General features: G+C 37.6%; 2 protein-coding genes across 9 annotated transcripts in view; one reads left to right on the top strand and one right to left on the bottom strand.

Moving 5' to 3' along the window:
- CCDC38 (coiled-coil domain containing 38) overlaps positions 1–23,050 on the bottom strand; it is an 83,262-nt gene that overhangs the window by 32,811 nt on the left and 27,401 nt on the right. For 2 of the 8 annotated variants that reach the window (XM_027593234.2, XM_027593238.1), the window contains exons 12-16: positions 21,770–21,921; positions 20,346–20,481; positions 16,014–16,199; positions 14,843–15,048; positions 12,755–12,848 (exon numbers count right to left, since the gene is read on the bottom strand). In XM_027593234.2, coding sequence (XP_027449035.1) covers positions 12,755–12,848; positions 14,843–15,048; positions 16,014–16,199; positions 20,346–20,481; positions 21,770–21,921 — 774 coding nt within the window. The other 6 variants (XM_027593233.2, XM_027593235.2, XM_027593236.2 and 3 more) reach the window with 5 other exon arrangements.
- Positions 3,009–9,352, top strand: SNRPF (small nuclear ribonucleoprotein polypeptide F). The gene is made up of 4 exons (XM_027593244.1): positions 3,009–3,158; positions 5,021–5,146; positions 8,569–8,633; positions 9,220–9,352. The coding sequence occupies exons 1-4, from the start codon at positions 3,156–3,158 to the stop codon at positions 9,284–9,286; spliced, it is 261 nt and encodes an 86-aa protein (XP_027449045.1). The 5' UTR covers positions 3,009–3,155; the 3' UTR covers positions 9,287–9,352.

Here is a 23,050-nt window from a genome sequence, read left to right as displayed (position 1 = left end):
TCTTGCCTCCCTCCCTTCCCTCCCACTCTTTTCCCCTCACCCCTTTAAATCTACTTTGGCCATAACTGATTCTGACCATAATCATGGGAAAATAAAATGCTGAGATTATGGGAATAAAGAAAACAAAAGGAAGAGCTCATCGATTTCAAAACTAACTTTCTAAACCATCCCACTTCAGCTTGCATTTATGTTTATATTTCTATGTTTTCTATATATTTGATATATATATTTCTATGTATTTGATATAAATTGTACATATCTATAGTATTTGTACTCTACTCAAACACATTTTAGGGACAGGCAGCATTGTGTAAAGGAAAAATCTTAGGCTTTGTAGACATTTCACCTTCTATACAGCCTTTAGCAAAATACATAACCTTCCTGAATCCGTCTCCTCATCTCTAAAATGGGGCTAATACTACCTACCTGGAAGTGTTGTATTAAATAAATTATATGAAATATCCTAGCATAAAATAGCAGGCACTAAATATGTATTGGTTCCCTTCTTCTCAAAGAGGTTTTCAAGTTCCGTGAGGGCAGAGATCACATGTTGATTTTATTCACCTCAATAAATATTTCCTGGTCATTTAACAAATTACTTTTTAGATGTTTGTTTACCACTGGAATTTCTGGGTTATATGCTGAGCAGTAAAACCCAGGCCTTACCAAACTGTTCACCCTAATTAATAATTAGGGACCGTTTGCTCAGGATGTGCTCAAAATGTATTCTAGCTCATCTCAAAAAATATAAACCTCGTGTTTCCATCATATTAGAGCCAATTATTCTGATGGGTATTCTGTTGAGCCATATGCTACCCTGGCAAATACATACTTTTAAAATAATTATGCCTTTTAGCCCAGAAATTTTACTTCTAAGGATTTACTGTAAAGAATTAGAGATATACTCAAAGACTCATGTTCAAAAGTATGTCCAAAACACATTGTTTATAATGGGGGAAATGGGAACAATAAAATGATTAATAAACTAGCACATATATATAATTCCAATTATGCAAAATAGACATTACACTACATTTTAGAAGAATATTTATATGAGAATTTGCTCAATATAAAGTGAAGAAAACAAGTTAAGAACTATATGTAGATATCTTTTTTTTTTTTTAAGTGCGTATGTTACAATAAATAGTACACCAAAAAAGTAAAGTCATTTTCTTTGGTGATACTAGTAATTTTTGTTTTAGAATTTCCTATATTTCCAAATTCTCACAAAATGTACATATGGTTTTTAAAATTTGAAAAACACCAATGACCTTATGCCCACTTTATTTTAAAAAAGGTAAGATTAATATTTAACGCGAGGATAAAAACCAACTTTAGGGACGCCTGGGTGGCTCAGGCAGCTAAGTAAGCATCTGACTCTTGATCTTGGCTCAGGTCATGATCTCAGGGTTGTGAGTTCAAGTCCTGTATTGGGCGTGGAGCCTACTTAAAAAAAAAAACTTTAAACACAGCTATGTTTACAAAGATTATGGTAATACTTTTTTTCACCTCATTGAGAAAACAATTTTTTTAAAAATCAGACTTTTAAAGCATATATTGAGCTTTTGAAAGGTAACTTTATGAAGTACAAAAAGCAAAGAGTTTTCAGAGTGAAAGCCAGCTGGGTAGCCCTGGTCAAGTTACCTGCTGAGCCATTTTCCTCATCTCTAAAACGGGAGCATAACACCCAAATCACGGGCTGTATAGTAAGATTTCCATTATAGCAATTGTGAAGGAGCCTGGCACATAGTAGGAACTCAGAGTCTATACAAAGTCTCAATGTTCATTAAATGATGGTCAGACTATAGGAAAACCCATTGAACTTCGGGGTAAATAATTCCAACTGTTCGGCATAAACTACACCAAAAATTACTGTATTTTGTCAGTATTCTCCACCATTTTCACGGACATTAAAATAACAGTAAACATTCACTGAACCCTTAAATCCCAACCTCTTTCACATTATTTAATTCTCGCAAACCCTAAGGATAGTACTGTTTTTTTTTTATTTTTATCCTTTCTTTTTTTAAATTTTATTATGTTAGGCCATTTACAGCTGAGTAAACAAAGGTCTTTAGGAGGAGACAAAGGCCTTACGGGGTTAAGGAACTACCCACACCATCCCTAAGTGATGGACAAGAGGTTCTGAACTCAAGCTGCCTCCAAAGTCTTAGCCACTACCCACTAACCTACTACTCCATATGCAACATTCAAACTTCAATTCCAAATCCATTTTCTTAGGGCCGCAAAAACGAAACGGAAACAAAACCAAAATCCAGCACTTCCCAAAGTGCTTATTCTCCAAGAACTGCATTTAGCATTTCAGATCCAAGGGAGCTGAAAGTCTGCCCCCCCTGGGGTGGGGGACGCGGAAATCAGTGAGATTCTGATCAATACCGTTACATCAGAAAGATTAAAGACTGCGCCGGGTCTCTGGTGGCAAAGCAAAAGCAACAGAGAAACAGGGAGACCACCACACCATATTCTAGAATCCATCTGACCTCATCTAACCATATTCTGTACTTAACTTTCTTTGGTAAGTTTCACCTCTTTTGTCTAGTCCTGCTTCTCCCACTTCCTTTAAAGTGGGCTGAAATAAGCGTTACAGAATAGAGAAGGGGACTGTGGTATAAAAGCCCCCAAATCACAGAATCTGTGGGAAAGTGAGTAAGAAACTCAAGAGCCAGGAATCCGTCCTCACAGGTGTAAAATGGCAAGAAACCTCCATTAGCCATGCTGGCGAGAAATCGTGTCCGATCTATAGGGTACACAGCCGAACCCTCGAGGCAGGTGAGCAAACGAGAAACCCGGACCCGCCTCCCTGCCTTTGCAGCCTCTCCCGGACCCTCTCGGGCCAGCGGCCCTAGTGAAGTTTCCCACAGGGCTGTGCGCCGCGCGGAAGTCTAGATCGCTCGCTGCACCGCTGGTTGCCAGGAGACACTGCCCAGCCACCTTCTCCAATCAGGACGCGTCTCTCTGTGCCCAATCACAGAAACTGAGAGAGCTGTAGTCGGAGGTGAAAGGTCACGCTGCTGTTTGGCGGCCATTTCTCTGGAAGGTCCGCGATTCGCGCCCGCGGGAGTTACGCCAGTCACGAGGGACGGACTACACCTGGGTCGGCGGCGAGTTTCCTGCATCATTTGCTTGTAGTCGCGATGGTAAGGAGGAAGAAGGGAGAGCAAGGGAGAGCGGTCACCAGCCTCGCCGGGCTTGGTGGTTGATTCGCGCGTTTCCCATTCATCCGCGTGAGGAGCCGCGCACCGGGTCGCCAGCCCGTTTCTCCCTGCTTTGGGGATCTGAGGCGCGTGCTGTCCTTCCGATGCCTTTCCCTCCCCAGCAGTGCCCGGACCCCTTCCCCTCTTCGTTTGATTGTGAGACTGAGTTATCCTTGCTGGCTGGGACCACAGGGTCGGGGTAAAGATGAAGCGGTTTTTATGTCTCACTTATCACGCCCAGAATCGGTTTTCTTTGATCATGTTGCGATTCTTAGCCCCGCGGCCCTCTAGAATACAGAGCCTAGGCATTGGAGCATTGATTTGTTCGTTGACCAAATATTTTTTGAGCTCATGCTACCTACCAGATGCTGTTCTAGGCGCCAGAATATAAGGTGAAAAGTACTAACGCGGACCCTGCTCGAGATTTACTCAGTCGGGTATGAGAGGCAGATTATATTAAATAACATCAACATGTAATTGCAAATAATGTGCAGTGCTAAAAAGAGAACAAACAAGATGCTGTGAGGATGCGCGGTGGTACATTAGAAGAGTGGTCAGGGATGGCATCCCTGGTGGGAGGATTTAACCAGAAATCTACATGATACGAAATAGGAAAGCCAGCCCCTTAAAGAGCAAGGGGAAGGGTGTACAAAGCACAGGGAACATGAGCATAGGCCGCAAGGCCGGAAAGAAAGCTTGACCAGTTGGAGGAATTGACAGAAAGCCACACAGCTTGCAAGAACAGTGGTTATGATACAAGGTCGGGAAGATCTCTTAGGTCATGTTAGGAGGTCTGGATTTTACTTAAAAGTGCAGTTGCAAGCCATCGAGGCATTTTAAGCAGAGATATCCCATGATAAATATACTTGCCCTGTGGTGAGTTGGAGAAAAGAGTAAAAACTGGAGACCCATTAGGAGGTTATTGCAGTAGCCCCTCTGTTCTTTGACATCACTCTGAATATGCTAATTATCTTAGAGAGCTTTAGTAGTCAAGTTTCTTGGTTATTTTCTTTGGACTGATGGGTGAGCAGATGAGGGAAGGAAAAGTGTGAATTCACTGGGGGTTACTACTACTGGCTTACTGAATAAACAAACATTAAGTGATTGCCCATTATGTATAGGCAGCTTTGCTAAATCAAATAAGACCCACAAGACCTAGCTCCTGGAATTCAAGTGAAAGACTGTCAAATGCCATCTGTCCCTTCCTTCCTTCTGTATCTTGGTATTGGACTCTGACATCTCTGAATTGTGTGTCCTGAGATCGCCTTGTTGCTTTACTCTTCCCTCCTTTCCTCTACCTAGAACAGCCCCTTTTCCTTCTGGAAATACCTTTCATCCTTTAAAATGGAGGCATTTCTTATTTTGGGCCACCTTTCCTTTTGACTCTGGATTGATTTGGTACCCTTATACAAAGCATATCTCCTCTTACAGTATAATGTCTATTTGTATGTGTTTTGCCTCTCTTCCTCCTACTTTGAGCTTGAGGACAAGGAGTGTAATCTGCTTTTTTTTTTTTTTTTTCCACTGCTTTTACCTTGTTTCTTTGTAGCCTGGTACAATGGTAATGTACAGTAGGTGTTCATTGTGTAAGTGAATACTGAATGAAATTGCCTAACTGGGTATTTAAATTTCTCTTATGCTTTTCAACAAATAGAAGTGAAAATTATGTAGTAAAGTGAGAGTGAGTCAAGAACTTGCTTTATTTGGATACGATAAAATATTGGTGATTTGGTAGAGGGGAGTAGTAGGTAATGGAAACTGAGCTAAGGAAAAATAATTGAGTCCTGTTTTTGTTCTTTGTGCAGAGTTTGCCTCTCAATCCCAAACCTTTCCTGAATGGATTAACAGGAAAGCCAGTAATGGTGAAACTTAAGTGGGGAATGGAGTACAAAGGGTACCTGGTATCTGTAGATGGTTATATGAACATGCAGGTAAGCTAAAGAGATAAGAATCATTAAATTCTATTTATTTTGCTCTACCTTAACTCCTCAAAGGTTTAACTGTGATTTATAAGAATGAAATCAACCAAATTGACAAACATAAAACAAAATTCACAAATAAAGTCAAGTCAGGAAGGATATTGTAACTGTGATAAACTGTTATAAACCTGTAAAACCAAAATTCAGCCACAGAATGGACTTCTAGTGGTTAAAATAAAAAGAACTCCGATATTTGAGTCACAGTGGCATAAGGAAAACACAAATGAGGTTTTTGTTTTGTTTTTTTGTAGAAAAGGCAAAACTCTGCCAACATTTAGCTCTGAAAGAAATTTTTCTTTTTTTTTTTCTGAAAGAAATTGTCAAGTGAATTTCTTAAGTCTTTTAATGAATGCTAAAGGCATAAAATCAAAGTAATTCAATAAAAGCATTTCTTGAGGGAGAAGACAGGCCAAACCAAAGGAACTGATGAACTGTGACTGAATGTTATGCTAGCTTCTGTAAATGTTTAGGACCAGGTGTTTTTAAAGATTTATTTATTTTAGAGAGAGAGTACCGGTGGGGGGGGGGGAGGGATGGGAGAGAGAATCTTAAGCAGACTCCCCACTGAGCTTAGAGCCCAACGCGCAGCTCCATCTCATGACCCTAAGATCATGACCTGAGCTGAAATCAAGAGTCAGATGCTTAACTGACTGAGCCACCCAGGCACCCCTTGTTTTGTTTTTGTAATTGTGGTAAAATGTATCTAACATAAAATTTACCACTTTGACCATTTTCCAGTGTAGAACTCAGTGGCATTAAGTGCATTCATGTTATTGTGCATCTATCACCATTACCCATTTCTGAAACTCTTATATCGTCCCCAACTGAAACTATACCCATTAAAAAATAACTCCCCTTTCCCTTGTCCCTTGGTAAATGTAATTCTTTCTGTCTCTGTTCTAGCTCATGTAAGTGGAATCCTATAGTATTTGTCCTTGTGTGTCTGGCTCATTTCATTTAGCATAATGTTTTTAAAATTCATCCATGTTGTGGCATGTATCAGAATTTCATTCCTTTTAATGACTGAAATAATATTCCATTGTATGTATATACCACATTTTAATCCATTTTTCTGTTGGTGTACATTTCAATTGTTTTCCACCTTCCAGCTGTTGTGAATAACACAATGACCATGGGTGTACAAATATCTGTTAGAGGTTCTCCTTTCACTTCTTTTGGATATATATCCGGAAGTGGAATTGCTGGAATTTTTTGAGGAACTGCCATACTGTTTTCTATAGCAGCCGTATCATTTTACTTTCCACCAGCAAAGCCTAAAGGTTCCAGTTTCCTCACATCCTCACCAATACTTGTTATTTTCAGTTTCTTTGATAATAGCCATCCTCATGAGTGTAAAATACCTCATGGTTTTGATTCGCATTTCCCCAGTGTTGAGTGATACTGCAATCTTTATGTGCTTATTGGCTATTTATGTATCTTTTTTGGAGAAATGCCTGTTCACGTCCTTTGCTCCTTTAAAAACTGGGGTGTTTTATTTCTTTGTTGCTTAATTGTAGTAGTTTCCAGCCAGGTTTTTGACGAAAGAGTTTGAAGTTATATTTTCCTGAAGTATAGGTATTCATGTGACTGATGAATGGCAGATGGATTTTAAAGGTTACTTAGATGGGTGGTCAGTCCAAGTATGAATCCCAAGTATTCCATACTGCTAGTACTTGTAGGAAGAGTACTAACAGGGGCACTTGTAGGCAAAAAGCTGAGATTTTCCTTAATTTAAGAGGTTACCACTTAAACAGATGATGCTTAGGTCCCCAAAGTTCTTATAGAGCATGGTTTTGGCCTGGAAAATTGCTCAAGCAGGAATCATTTACCAAGGCCATAGAAAAATCTGAAGAGTATACCATTCTGCTGAAAATGTTCTAGACTTTGATAGTGGTGGTGATTATACAATTTTATGAATATATTAAAAACCGCTGACTTGTACACTGTAAAAGTGAATTTTATGCTTTGGGAATTATATTGCAATAAACGAAAGAAATAAAAAATACCCACGGAATATTTGGTTTTAGAAATAATGTAGTTCCTGGTGAGCCTGCCAGAGTTGTGAAATGTATCTGAGTAGCCACATTAATGATGTTTTTTAATTTATTTATTCAGCAAATGTTTGTTAAGAGCCCATTATGTGCCTGGCTCTGTGTATACACCAATGAATAAAACTAAGTCACTACTTTCAAGGAGTTTGTGTTGTAGTGGGAGATGGTAATATAATGTGATATCAGGTAATGATAGATACTATGGAGAAAAAGAAAGCAGAAACGGGGTAGTGACAGCAGTTTGCAGTGTTAGATAGGATAGCCAGCGAAAGGTTCTCTGAGGAAGTAAATTGAAGCAGAGAAAAGATTGAGTGAGCAACTGAAGAGTGTATCAAAGAAGGAAGAGCATCTCAGTTTGAGGGAACAGAAGTACGTAGGCCTTGTGGCAGAAACTTGCTTGGTGTGTTGAAGGCATGGCAAGAAGGCCAAAGCAGAGGCACCTGGGTGGCTCAGTTGGTTAAGTGTCTGCTTTCAGATGAGGTTCAGGTCATAATCCCAGGGATCTGGGATTGAGCCCTGTGCCCCGGGCTCCCTGCTCAGCGGGGAGCCGGCTTCTCCCTCTCCTCCCAGCTTTGTGCTCTGTTGCTATCTCTGTCTTTCTTAAATAAATAAAAATTTTTTAAAAAGGCCCAAAGCAGAATGATGTAGGGGAAGAATGATAAAAAGGTTGGAGTGGTAGTCATAGAGAGCCTTTTAAGTGATTGTGGTTTCTAAAAGTAATAAAGTTTATTACCGTATGTGGAAGGAAACCTAAACATTTTCATGTAAAATTAGAGTTTCCTGAAATAACTATAAAGGTCACTCTGAATTGTTTAACTTTCTCTTAGGAACTTATTTTGCTCTCTTTGTTAGCACATAATTAAAAAAATTACTATTCAGTTCTTTGGTTTGGGTGTTCTAATATAAAAGTATTTGATAATTTAGCCATAGATTTTGTACTCTGAATTTTGTAACTTTTTTATAACTGAATTTTTGGAAAACTTTAAAATCACAACTTATTCACAAGTTAGAGACTGTTTTCCTCAACATATTGTTTTAATGTCTAATAGAAATGTTACATGACTAAGAGATTTAAAAAATTATGTTGAAACAAGCTTTATTACATACTCTACATCCATCAATGTTAACTTTACAGAATGTTTATATGAAACCCAAAAGTACTACAGTAGTAAAAGAAAGCTAATCTATTAATTATAGGTAATTGTTGGTATAGAAAGGTCTCAGTTAATAAGTTCTCTGACCAATATTACCTAATATTTTAGGTAGTGTTACACTATTTTCCTCCTGTGTTACTATACTAATATATTTTCTTTTGATTTAAAGCTTGCAAACACAGAAGAATACATAGATGGAGCATTGTCTGGACATTTGGGTGAAGTTTTAATAAGGTAACAAAACAGCAGTAGTATATATAAGGAGTGACTGGAGAGCATTAGAAATACCTGTTTAAACAGACTAGTGCCTCAATTTCAGAATCACTTTAAATCACAATTAATTTAACATATTCTACAGTTAAAGAATTTTGAAATCCTTAAACTTGTCCAAGAAGATGGAAATTTTTTGGTTATTCATCCTTAAGATTTTTCTAGTGATGATAGTAAACTTTCTAGCTCGTAGCTGTAACCTTTTTCAGAGGTTTTAGTTGCAAGAGCTTGGTTTTGAATTTCAGTTGGATCTGGCTGCTGTTATGGATTTTTGTTCTATTCATTTTCTTGAACTAGAGTCACACTCAAATTTGAGTCATTCCTTTTGGAAGATCATAAAGATACTATTTTATAACATCCACTGGGTGGATAAGTGCCGTGTGCTTTTTAACAAACCAATGGTGAAAACATTTTTTAAAAAAGAAAGAAATGATACATTGTAAATTTAGCATTCAGTATTTTTATAATCAAAAATATCTAGCAATAGTAATTCAGATTTTAATGTGGTTTCCGGTTGGAACAACAAAATGGATTGTTTTTCTATTTACAGGTGTAATAATGTCCTTTATATCAGGGGTGTTGAAGAAGAAGAAGAAGATGGGGAAATGAGAGAATAGCATCTTTTGTGGGGAATCTTTTTTATATATATTTCTAGACAATAAACATTTTTTTTTTCAACTTGACTCATGAACTCTTCCTATTCAGATATTTAAATGTAGAGCTCAAATGTTGAAACAGTTGAAAGATTATTCGGAATTAATACTTTAAGAGCCATTCAGCTTCATTCAAGTTGGTTTTCTTTTGTAAGCTCAGTAATCTTTTCTACGGGGGAAAATTATATGCTTCATAAACATTTATGAAAGTGAATTTCAGCCCTTGTAATTCTCTATTAACTGAGACCTTTTAAAAACAACTGTTTCTTTTAAAGTTATTTTTGAACAACTTTTGACATGTATTAAGTTAAATATTTTCTTAGAATTAACATATACTGTTTTATTTTACTTAGTAGCTAACAAATTACATGTTAATTCTCTGTCAGTGTAAGCTAAGTAATGTACATGTTATAGCTAAAATTGAAACATCACCTGAAAATTAAAATGATTGTGGATATAGAGCACAACAGAAATTATAAACTGATATTTAGGTTAAAAGCATTTGGTTTGTTCACTTAAGAGAATTAAGTGTTCTGAACAGAACTCCTTAATGTGAATTAAAAACCAGTCTCACAGTTAAATTCTGAGGATAGTACTAGTGGTTTTCATTTATGTTTTAAACTCCTCAAAACCATTTAGAGTTATACATTGTTAAAATGTATACTCCACAGTGATAAAATATATACTATGAACTGTGAACTGGTTGAAAACAAATGAGATCATTTAAAGTCCCATGTTGTCAGAGAATGCCATTATTGCACTTTAATGGTCATTCACCACACAGTTACACCAATAAAGTAGACTTTGGATGTGTATCCCCAACTGGGACAACTCAAAGATAAAAATGTTTAGCTGTATGGAATTTTACTTGGTATATGATAATAAAAGGCTTCAACAAAAGAAAAGAATTCCCATTCCCAATCCTATAACCACTAGAATAAGTGCTGTCTTCCTCAAATTACTCAGACCAGCATACGGGGCAGAATACTGCCGTTAATGGAAACCAGAATCTACAAAATACGCCTAAAAAATTCTGGTAATAAATGTCTTACTGCTTCTATTCAAGTGAAAAAATATTCATCCTCTAGTGATTTTGTTCTTGTATCCTTGACTAAAAGTAGTTCATGTTTGTTACCAGATGGCGGTTTTGAGCGACAGACAAGTCGTCTTCCCAGCTGAAACAAAAGAATACTTAATATTTTTTAGCATAACTATGTTCTGTTGAAACATAAGTAAAATAATAACATTAACTTGATTTTTCCAAGGAATAACATGAGTCAAAATAGTAAATAATAAAGGGATTGATAACCTAATGGGTGTCCAACATGCTAGGCAGAGTTAAGTAACAAAGAGAGCACCATAGAATGCAGGAGACCGAGTGGTTAGGTTTTATGGGAAAGTCGGGAGATTCAGGTAGTCCTCGAAAAGCCTGTGTTTCAGATACAGTCGGCCTAGAAAAGCGCCATGTTTGAGGCCAACATTTCATTTCTCAGGGCCGTAGCAAGGTTCTCTTCCATTGGTTAGAAGAGATGAATTTCCTCTGCTGAACACCAGTGGACTGGCATTTAAAAATTCTATTAGATAAAAACTTGAGGAAACCACGTACATCATCTTAAACACTAGTAATCCTATTGGCTCTTAGATGTGTTCCCACCAGGAGAGGCTTAGGGAAAGCCCTTGATTTGTACCTATTCATTCTCTGGGGCATATACTCAAGTATATTATACTACTCATTATTTTTCTCTTTTAGTCTTTTTTCCCCTTACTTTATGTATTTATTTGATTTTGCTTCTGTATCTGAATTTGTATAAATGAAATGGATGAGAAAGCTGTTCTGTTGAAAATGAGATTTGATGGAATATCTCCACTGTGTCTCAGAAGAGGCACTATCACTATGTGAGACTGTCCCCTGCATTGCAGAATTTGACATTCCTGGCCCATGGGAATTAACAATGGCAGTCCTTCCCATCATTTTATCAACAAAAATGTCCTTAGGGACTGGAATCCCCAAATTCCTTTCTTAATATCATTTTTTTTCTCTGTCAACGATCTTTTTGTAACCTTCGTTATCAATACTGTCTGAAAAAGTTGCCAGTGATGAAGTGCCTTGACTAGATAAGAACTTCTGTCAGAGGTCTTTGTACATTGTCAACTGATCAAATGGGCATTATTTTTTTTTTCATTTTTCTTCCCATTTTAGTTTTCACTCTTAATTTTTAGTCTGCTAATTCAATAAGCATTGAGCATCCACTGTGTGCCAGGCACTGGGGACACAAAGTCATAAAAACTCAACTCATGGTCTAGAAGGAAAGATGGATCTATTAAAAATAATCATTTCAACTTGGTGAGCTTAGTGAATAGTAGTATGTATACGTGGAAGGGTGATGAATGGTTAATTCGCCTTTGGGAGAAAGAGGACAAGTCCGGTCTTCATAGGAAGAGCTGAACTAGACAAGTCAGACCCTTTTTAAGGTGAAATGCTTATTTAAATGAAATTAAGATAATCAACACTTTTTGACATACATATTAAGTTACTGCATTTCAGAAGCTTTTTCAAGTACTTACCTCAAAAGGCTGGTTGTGAGGCACACAAGAGGCATTCACTGTAGGTTAGCTATTACTGTGGTAAGAATCACTGTCCATAGTAGCTTTGCAGATAACCATGAAATTAGCTTCCCCAAGTATATTTCAGACCTTAACCCAGAGGAAGGAGAGCGGCATATAGAAACACAAGGCCCTCCGTACCCAGTGGGAAGTCATGGACCACGTACTCAGTGACTGCCCAATCCCATACTTATTATTGGATAGGTAATCTTGCAATATAAAGAACCTTGACTTCTGGTCCTGGACCTGCTGCTAAATCTGAAGTGACTCTGGGTAAATCATTTTAACATCAACTATTAATCTCATTATATTTTATAAGGTGAGGATTAGAAGACCCTTCCAATTATATGTAGTTCTTTGGATTTGCTGTGTCCATTGTTGACTGAATATAGCAAGGCTCATGTCTGTTACTTGTGAGAAGAAGATATACATAAAGACATAGACTATTTCCAGAAGGATGCAGATGAAACTTTAAGAGATTGCATCCAGGGAAGGGAACTAAGGATGACTTAATTTTCACTAAATACTCTTGTATCTTTTGAACTTTGAGCCGTATGCTTGTCATTATGTATTCAAAAAATTAAAGAAAAAATTACCTGGTTTCATGAACCTGGAGCTAAAGAAAAAGAGAGGGGAAAGGTTTCTTTTACTAAAAAGTGCGTCTAATGGAGAACTGTAGACCCAGAAATTTGAATTATCCTCAAAGTTAACAGGGAATGAGAGACCAATCAAAGCCGGATAAATTATATGAATTAGGTATTTTGTTTTTATACCACAGAAGCACTCACATATTGATGTAGCTGGACCTATTGGTAACAAAACACAAACCTTTTTCTTTGGTTGTGCTACTGCTCTTTCCAGAGCAGCTCTTAGCCTTTCCTCCTGGTGTTTTTGTTTTTCTTTCATTTTCTCTTCACGTAACCTGTCAAAAAAGGAAAACATTCTTGTAACTGTAAATCACAGAAAGTAAAAAAAGACCTACATTACTTTTGGGTAATAAACTGCCTAAATATTATAAGATCTCCCTAAGAGTTAAATTAAAATAATAATTCACCTTCACCCATACTATGGCTTTTGAATATTCAGGTGGAATCTCAACAACAGATCCCTTTTGTGTTAAGATGGGAGAAAATTGCTTGTCACCATTTTGGAAGAATTAAAATCTACCCAGATCTTGGTCTAAAACAAGCACCTCAGCAAAGCCTTCTTGTCACTCTAATTACATTTTAGCACTTCACAGTTAATGTGTACAAGGCCTCTTGAATTAACAGCCAGACCCCCAGTAGCCTTTTTACTACAGTATAATGTGCAGAAAACGCACAAACCACAGTTTTTTATATATATATATATATATATATAACAACTATATACATATACATAGTTCATTGAGTTACCACAAAAGCGTACTTTTCCAGTTAACCTTTCTGAATGGTATCCTGAAATTAAGACCAAGAAATGCTATTTGTCTTGTTCTCTTTAGGGTTGTTGTGAGGATAAAATTAAATGAAATGACCTATGTAAACTGTCTAGGCCAATGCCTGGTGCAGAATAGACTCTCAAGTGATAGCTATTTTATGGACTTAAACAGTTATAACATTTACTGAACATTTTTTATGCAAAATTAGGTGTTAGGTACCTGGGAAAAAACAAAATTCTCTTTTTGATAAGAAGGATAAGCAATTGGAACTAGGTTCATACATCACTATTGAAAATAAGTTTCAATGAGAATATATTTCCGACTGTAGAAAAGATGCAAGTGCTGTTAATGTAATCAGTCATAGGTCATCGTACAGAAGGAGTGATTTTTTTTTTTTTATAATTTAAAAAAAATTTTGCTTTAATGAAATCCCATCAGGATCACCTTAATGTATTCTGGACTTTGTTTTGATATGGAGGAAACTGTATCCCCCATATACCAGTAAGCCATAATAAAATATCTAACATTAACGCCTAATGTTTGAATACTTACTATGTGCCAAGCACAAACCCTATGAGATAAGTATCATTACTGCCATTTTACAGATAAACTGAGGCTTAGGAGAGGTTATGTGCCCTACCTAAGGTCACAGAGATTGTAAATGGCAGAACCTGCATTGAAGCCAAGCAGATCAGCCATAGTGCTAGTCTCCCTCTTAACTTTTTTTGTTATTGTTATGACATGAACAGCATTCCACCTATGGGCATTCTCTACATGCCACATTATACTAGGGGTCATATATTTATAATCATTGCCTCAAAAGTAGTTATCCTTATTTAACTCGGTATGGAAGTTTGTAAATCAGTGCATTCTCCTGGAAAGGCAGGCAGGCAAGGATGTGGGTATGTCAGGGTGGGGAGGGGGTGCTGTTCCAGGGATGCTAATCCTCATGAAGTTGTCTTGAGGAATCAATGAGTTAATGTGTAGATGCTGTGTGTGTAAGTGTTGCCAGTTATGCACTAAGAAGAACCCTCATTGCATGGCTCTGACTTTCAAACAATTCCTTCATATATAGTCTCCTTGCAGTGAAGGGGTCCTAATTCTATGCCTTGGGCTTTCCACTACAAGTGCAACCTTTTCCACAAGATAGCTCTTAAAAAATAATAAGTAGTGAATATTCATTCTGAAAATCCATTTTTTTAGGCTAAAATGACCCTTTACCCATCTCAAACTAGATCAGTTGTTGCCTCAGTGAACTCTTTCCTTCACAGTGCTCATTGCTTGATAATGACACATTATTTCATAAGAATATTTGATGAATGTGTCTTCACATTAAATAATAGCTCTGAGAAGGGTAGGTCTGGGTTTGGGTCTACTACATCTTTATTGCAATCCTTGCCATGTAATAGGGGCTTGCTCAGGGTTTGTGGAATCCCAGCAAGAACAGTTTATCTCATTAAGTCATTCACTACACTTCTATCATAAGACATTGACTGTACTTTTGTCGCCGTTCTTTCTGTTTTATCCTCTCAATTGCCTCCACATTTTCTTTGGGAATGGATTCAATGAGATCACTCAATTCTACCAGGCGAGACTCTACTTTTACCAGCTTTTGAACTGGGTTGAGGCTGCCAACATCAGCATCTCCAATGCAGACTTTGTATACTTGATTAATTTTTTTACTAAGAGAGTCTATCAGTTTTTCCTGAGATTGAAAAGAAAAGGGGAGCAGAAAACATAACATCACTATTTTCTTGTTCATTCAGTAAATCCATTTTACTACATTATAATGAAAAGGCTCTTATATGATACTACATATTTTTAAAAGAAAAACTTTAGGGGCGCCTGGGTGGCTTAGTCGGTTAAGTGCCTGACTTTGGCTCAGGTCATAATCTCAAGAGTCCTGGGATTGAGCCCGCATGCTGCTCAGCAAGGAGTCTATTGTCCCTCTCCTCCCTTTGCCCCTTCCCCCCCGCTCATGCTCTCTCTCTCTCTAATAAATAATCTTTAAAATAAAAGAAAAACTTTAATATAACATAGAACGGTGAGAAAATGCAACAGTGATATATCATAATTTATAGTTAGATTATTACTCTAGTAACACCTTGGACTATTTTCTTTCAAAAATAATTGCATTCTTATAAAAAGCAATTTTAATATGACAGTATCTTTTCTTGAGTGTTTTTGTGTACCTGATTCCCTGAGTATTCAAGTAGAGGCAATGTATATATACATTTTAAATCCCTTTTTTTTTTTGCCACTCCAGTGCATTTACTTGCAACACAGCTTGTGAGCTCCGTTTTTTTGTTTTGTTTGCACTTTACTACTTTTCATTGCTGACTACAATCATTCTGTATGAAAGCTATTTGCGTACATGCCTTATTTCCCCTTCTAGACTGTAAGCACCTGGAGGGCAGGAGTTATTTCTTATGTTTACACTTAACTAAAATATAAAATAGCACCTTGCACATAACTATGCACTTAATAAATGTTTGCTGAATAAATGACTGAATGCATTCTCTCAGAGGAAAAAAAAGTTAAAAGCAAACAGATTGCCAGGCTGACCTACAAAGTCTTTTAAGGAGTTTAATTTTCACTCTTGCAATTGGAAGCCATTGGAGTATTCTGGTCTAAGCAGAAACCTAGGCCAAACCTTGCTGATCCCTGTACCTGGCCACTGCGCCGTCTTAACTGTTGGTAGATATGCTCGAGCTTGTAGGTAACGTATTTCGGGACCAAATAACTCTCAGCCTCTTTCTCCACCGTGAACCTGGCATTCGCAGTTAAGAGGATCTCAATAAACTGCTGGGCAAAGTAAATCGTTCTCCAGGTAGCATCCTGCCCAAATTCCTGCTTCTGCTCAAGAAGATGAGAATCATCATGAAGCCAAGGACAAATAACACTCAAGACCGATGTGGTGCCAGGAACCATGGGAAACCCCTCCTGGAATCACAGACTCCTTACAGAGCCACCAACACTTAATTACAAGTCAAGATCTGTTACCAATAGTTAACTTCCAACAGACTGTCTCTCCCACCTCCTGGTTTAACCACCTTTCTGATGTCCTGTTTACCACTAAGCACCCCTTTTTTTCTCTCACGCTTACTGTATTTCCTGTTATATTAAAAACATGCTCCTTTTTACACCTGAAACCTGATATAACTTTGTTTACTGGAATTAAAATTCACAACTTTTAAAAAAAATCCTCCTTTTAGAAAACTTGGAAAAGCACAAAGAAATTAATATTAAAGGAAAAAGTAAAAGAAAAAAGCAAAAGGCCTATTTGCCATAAAGCTCTTTTTTGCTTTCCCTTTCTACATAACATTTATTATATTTCCTATTTATATCAGTGTATTCCTTTTAGAAAACTTTAGAAATACAGAAAGCTATAAAAGGGAAAATAAAAGCAATCCACCCATCAAGAAGTATATATTGGGTATGTAAAAACAATCTTGCTGCAGTGGGAGTCCTATTTTTAAAAAATATTTTGAACTCTGGTTCTGAGAAAAAAGCAACTTTAATATGAGAATGGTTAGTAGTTGATGAAAATTTCTGAAGGAGAGCTCTTGAACACCTAAGAGTTTTAGAGGTGATAGGCAGTGGCCTTTCAGGATGTCTTTTCCAGAGTGCCTTTTCTTTAAGTTCTCCTTGTCAAACAGGAAAGGTTAAGACAAGGAGAGATGTTTCCTTAAGATAAGATAAGAACAGCCTAAGAAATAGGATTAGGGAATGAGGTTAAGGAATAAATACTCCTGTATGAGAAAAAGATTAAGGCCCCGGCCCAACAGAGCAGAAGGGCGAAGGAAAAAGGGAGATCAAGGTCCAGGCCTACTGATGGTGGAGAAGTGAAGTGTCCAATCTCTGGAGCTGCCACCAGATGGCAGACCCAGCCCAGAGTCCTTCAGAGGAGGGGCTGCCCAGGAGGCTGCAAGGGATGGGAGGAGCTGTTGCTCTGAGAGGTAGAGTCAGCCAGAATTGTGGAAGACCAAAACTGTGATAAGTAAGGACTGGATGCCTTCCAACAGTGAATGAGAAGTGATCTGACCAGAGTAATGTTGAGGAGTAATTATATCAACATTGGATAGGGGAGCAGGAGATGTCTCGATGTCATTTAAAGGATTCTGTAATTCTAATCCATGTCACATTCTGCTGGGTGCTGACTGCAAGCAACTCCCAATTGAACTAGATCAGTCCCCTGTTTGAAAGAGTAAAACAAGAGATGAATACATCCTGCCGATTGCACAGTAGCTTACATTCCCTTTCATGTTCAAGGAAAACAGGTAACTGCTACACAAAATAACGTGGATGAATCTCACAAACATAATTTTGAGAAAAAGAAGCCAGATAAGCCAGACACTACATGATTCCATTTATATAAAGTTCAAAACATGAAAGCTAATTGATGGTAAGAGAAGTCAGGATTGTGGTCACCTTTGAAGGATTGTAGAGACTGGAAAGGGGGTGTGAGGGAGGCTTCTCAGGGGGGTTATAATGGTCTATTCCCTAATCTGGGGGGGGTGGTTTACATGGGTATGTTCACTTTGAGGAAATTTCATAAGAGAATTTATAATTACCTTATCATTTGTGTGCTTTTCAATATTACATTATACTTGAATTTTAAATTTTATTTTAAAAGTAAAATACTGAGGGTATCTGGGGTGGCTCAGTCGGTTAAGTGTCTGCCTTTGGCTCGGCATGGTACCGGAGTCCCAGGATCAGAGTCCTACATCTGGATCCCGGCTCAGCGGGAGTCCACTTCTCCCTCTGACCCTCCCCTGTCTTGCGCTTTCTCTCTCACTCAGATAAATAAAATCTTTAAAAAAAATATATATTGAATCAGTAAGAAATGTTTTTAGGGATTAGATAGTGTGGAAGTTTAGAATAAAATACTGATTTTATAGTGACAAATCCAAAGTAACTGATGATTTTTGAATATCAAAATTAGATAAAACTGTTTACTCATAAAGGATTATGTTTTGCCCATTTTGGGATCTGGAAGAATGGGAGTGATTCTAAGAATACTTTTCCCCTGTCAATTTTCCTGCTTTGTCCCCCCTTTTCACACTAGCCTTTCACATCTCTGGGAGTCACTATGAATTATTAGGCCCGTTTACCCAGAGTGTGCAATATACTTGAATGCCAAAATTATACTTGTGACCAAAATTTATCTTTTTTTAAAAAGTAATTTTCAGATCAATTCTGCCTACTCTGTTTAGGGATCTGGTTGCCTCAAAATTTAAGAGTATTGAAAATGTTACTGTTGTAGGGCGCCTGGGTGGCTCAGTCGTTAAGCGTCTGCCTTCGGCTCAGGTCATGATCCCAGGGTCCTGGGATCGAGTCCCACATCAGGCTCCCTGCTCAGCAGGAGACCTGCTTCTCCCTCTCCCACTCCCCCTGCTTGTGTTCCTGCTCTCGCTGTGTCTCTGTCAAATAAATAAATAAAATCTTAAAAAAAAAAAAAAGAAAATGTTACTGTTTTATATAGCTGTCCTAAACCTGGATGAAAGGGGTTTGGTTGGGGTGGGTGAAATATCGCTGATATTTATCTGACATTTTTTATGTCCGTCAGCTTCAGAATTATTTAAAACAATGAAGGGTGGAAGCACCCCAAATGTTCATCAACGGACAAATGGATAAACAGAATGTGGAATATAAATGCAATAGAATATTATTCAGCCATAAAAGGAATTAAATTCTGACACATGCTACAACGTGGATGAACCTTGAAAACATTATGCTAAGTGAAAGAAGCCAAAACGAAAGGACGATTATTGTATGATTCCATTTATGTGAAGTGCCTAAAAATAGGCAAATTTATAGTGACAGAAAGTAGGATAAAAGTTACCAGAGGCCAGGAAGATGGAGGAATGGAGAATTATTGTTGAATGGGTACAGAGTTTCTATTTGGGATGATGAAAAATTCTGTAAATAGATGGTTGTGATGGTTACACAATACTGCAAATATACCTAATGTCCCTTAATTGTACACTTAGAAAGGTTAAATGGTAAATTTTGTTACATATATTTTAACACACACACACACAAGGTTTATAAAAAGCCAACAAGGAAGAACTGAAAGGTGGCTGTCATCACACTTCCTGCTCTAACAGGGTATGACCCCATTCCCTCCTAACTCAGGACACTATAGCACCCTAGGAAATGTGTGTGTGTAAACGAGTCATAAATAACTTTTGCTTTTGTAACCTTGCCCATCCTATGGTTAGGGAGGACAGTCTTCTGAATGAGTTCCCCCAGATCTACCTCTCTTTGAAAATCAAGTTCATAACCATAAATGTGTTATTAGCCTCACATATGAGATTTGAGTTTTTATTTCATTTGAGATTTTTTGCAAGAAAATCAATGCTAGTTGGAGTTTGTTGTGGGTCTAGAAACTAATCATTCATTCAACAAACATTTATTGAGCACCTACTTTATAGGGACACTTAACATATCTAACTAGGAAAGCTCATACAATCCCTGCCCTGGAGGGGTCTGCACCCAGCTGGGAGAGATGCGCAGGTAAATAGATAGTACATTAGTGTGTGTCACCAGGGGCTCCAATAATGGATCTATATATGCAAGAGAGGCCAAAATCTATTAGAGGCTCAGTGCTGGGCAGGTATTCCATTCAGTTTTGATTCAGTGCTTCCCCTGTTAATTACTTGCTCTTCAAATTACTACCAAATGATCATAAGTAATGAACTACTTCATGTATATACACTCTAAAAGAAATGTATCTATAGGGGGAAAAAAATCTCAGCATCACACCTTGTAATAATTAGAGCAACATTTTAAGAAAACCCCAATACTAATTTGAATACTTTCTACTATGTAAACTGACTATTGCATACTGACATGATAATTCCAAGCTGGTTTTCTGCCTCTATCATCAACCCAGGATTTGTGTGCTTTAACTCCCCATTCCAATGCTTAGTGGACAGGGAATGCACGTTATTATTAACATGAGACAAAATAAAATTACCAAAGGCAAAGCAGGATTACCTGAGTGTCGGATTTAAATTCTCCAAAACTAAATAGCCTGGACCTTAATTCCAGTTCTGCTGCTTTTTCCTCTTCTCTCACACAGCTAGCCTTAAGCATTTCCTTGTGCTCCAGAAGAAACTCTATGTTGCTATTTCTATTGCAAAAGAAGAAAGAGACCCTTGTCTGTAATTTGTGGTTTGGAAATAAATCATCAGTCAGGAATTTCAACACTTTCCATATCATGTGTCAACATCCTATATCTAGCAAGCCAAATACGAGTTTATAGTTTAAGACATTGTAAAGTACATTCAACTTTTCAGGTAAAATGAGAAGAGTAAATGCATAGATGCTGCTTTTAACTTGCACCAGGAAGCATGTTCTTCCTGTGGTTCCCCCAGAGTCCCCAAATAACAGCAGAGTTGATGTGTCAGGAAGCCAGGTTGTGGTGTGATCTAGAGATAGATTTTGTTCTGACATAGATCCCCTTTTCCTGCCCAACCATACTCACCTCGTCCCCAAAACTCATACTGTAGGGTTGGGGCACCATATGCTGTAAGGATTGTGAGAGAGGAGACAAGGATGAAAAGGGTACATTAGTGGTCCTGGGTGGCTGTGACATTGTGATTTGTAGGGTCTTAACTTTTGAGTAAGTTAATTTGTTCAAAGTTCAGTGTAGTTTGACCTACTGTGTGAAAAGATTGCCATCTTTTGGCCCAGAAAACTCTTCCCAAAAAGGCTTTACACATTTTTATAATGGGTAGATAAACAGATTTATCCTCTGCAGTTTGACGCTATTTGCCAATAGCGTCCAATATTACTTCCAATTATATAAAATTTTACAGAAGGAATTTTGTGAGTCATCAAATCCGGCCTCCTTCCCCTTACAGAAATTCCTTTTATGAGAGCCCTGCTATATCTACATATGTATGTTATAAAATGCTCTAATATTTAAGTCACATAACTTTGCTGAAAGTCACGGCCAAGGAAAATGCATTGATTAGCATTATCATCCAAAGCCTGATTTGATTAGCCGGATGGTAGAGTGAAAACTGCACCAGACAAAACTTAATGAGTTGTGGAATCACTATGCTGTATACCTGAAACTAATGTAACACATATGTCAACTATACTTCAATAAAAAAAAAAATTAAGGCAGTACATTTAATTCTTTATAATCTTTCAAACTGCCTTTTATTATTGCTAGCTAGGAAAATATTTTGACAAATGTAAGGAAGTAGAAACTAAAACTAAAGTCAGTCTACTCTGTGTAAATATAACTTCTACATTTTACACCCTACAATGTCAATTATTATTAATAATAATCCCACCCTAAAACCAGAGAGACCCTGACCCTGAGGAAGGTTCACACAGGCATAAGTTGAATTCTGTCTCTGGTCAGAGACTGCTTAAGAGAATAAATCTACTTGTTCTTAATAACTTACATTTTATCCTGTATAAGTTTTTCTCTTTTATTTACATCTTCAAGATTTTCATCTACATCTTGGGAATACTGTACCAAAGTTAGATTCTGCTCTTCCAGCTCTGTGAGGACTTGAAGTAACTCTTCTGGTTCTTTGAAATAAAGCTCTGGTTCCTAATCAATCAGTAATGAATATAATTCACTTAAAAATATGCTACTTTTGCACATATGACTTATCTAGAAAAATACACTGGGGGAAAAGGAATGCCATTCTGATTATGAGGAGCATGGGCAGAGAATGGCAAAGGAGCCTATTTCCATAAGAGCTGGCCTTCAGGAAGAGGACATTTATGGTTCTTGGGGAGATGAAAGGTATTATAGAAGGGGAAAGGAAGGTAAGGAAAACAGAAGAAGGGATGGAGCAGAAGAGGAGGCCAAGGCAGGAAAAAAGGAAAGATGGTTCTAGGGAAAGGCAGGAAAGGGAATAGAAGAAAGAAAAAGGAGGCTAAGTGAAGGTCATTTTCTCTCCCCATTTTACTTTATATTTTTCAAAAACTTCATAAATATATGTATTACTTTAACTAAATTTAATTTTTAAAAAGATGACTTGAGTATTTGCACACCATGTTCATCATATTTACTAGAGCCAAAAGGTGGAAGCAACCTAAAGGTCCATTGATGGATGCATGGATAAAGAAAATGTGGTATATCCATACAATGGGATATTATTCAGCCTTAAAAAGGAAGGAAATCCTGGCATACACTACCACATGAGTGAACCTGGAGGACATTAGGTTCTGTGAAATAAGCCAAGTTACAGAGAGAAAAAACTGCATGATTCCACTTTTATGAGGTATCTAAAGTAATCAAACTCTTAGAAAGTAGAACCGTGGTTGCCTGGGCTACAGAGAGGGAGAATAGGGGAGTTCGGTGGGTACAGGTTTCCATTTTGCAAGATGAAAATTTCTGGAGATCTGTTGCACAACAATGTGCATATAGTTAACTATACTGTACATTTAAATTTAAAAACGGTTAGGACGGGGCGCCTAGGTGGCTCAGTCATTAAGCGTCTGCCTTCGGCTCAGGTCATGATCCCAGGGTCCTGGGATCAGGCCCCACATCGGGCTCCCTGCTCCGCGGGAAGCCTGCTTCTCCCTCTCCCACTCCCCCTGCTTGTGGTCCCTCTCTCGCTGCATCTCTCTCTGTCAAATAAATAAATAAATAAATAAATAAATAAATAAATAATCTTAAAAAAATAAAAACGGTTAGGACGATAGAGTCTATGTTACTTTTTTTTACTATA

The sequence above is a fragment of the Zalophus californianus genome, chromosome 9, assembly GCF_009762305.2.
Source record: "Zalophus californianus isolate mZalCal1 chromosome 9, mZalCal1.pri.v2, whole genome shotgun sequence".
Lineage (NCBI taxonomy): Eukaryota > Metazoa > Chordata > Mammalia > Carnivora > Otariidae > Zalophus > Zalophus californianus.
This window is presented reverse-complemented; position numbering and strand designations above follow the sequence as displayed.

Bases quoted from the DNA above. Each gene is read 5' to 3' on its own strand.
- SNRPF (XM_027593244.1), top strand. The intron at 5,147-8,568 runs GTAAGCTAAAGA...TTTGATTTAAAG, and splicing joins ATGGTTATATGAACATGCAG to CTTGCAAACACAGAAGAATA. The intron at 8,634-9,219 runs GTAACAAAACAG...TTCTATTTACAG, and splicing joins TTGGGTGAAGTTTTAATAAG to GTGTAATAATGTCCTTTATA.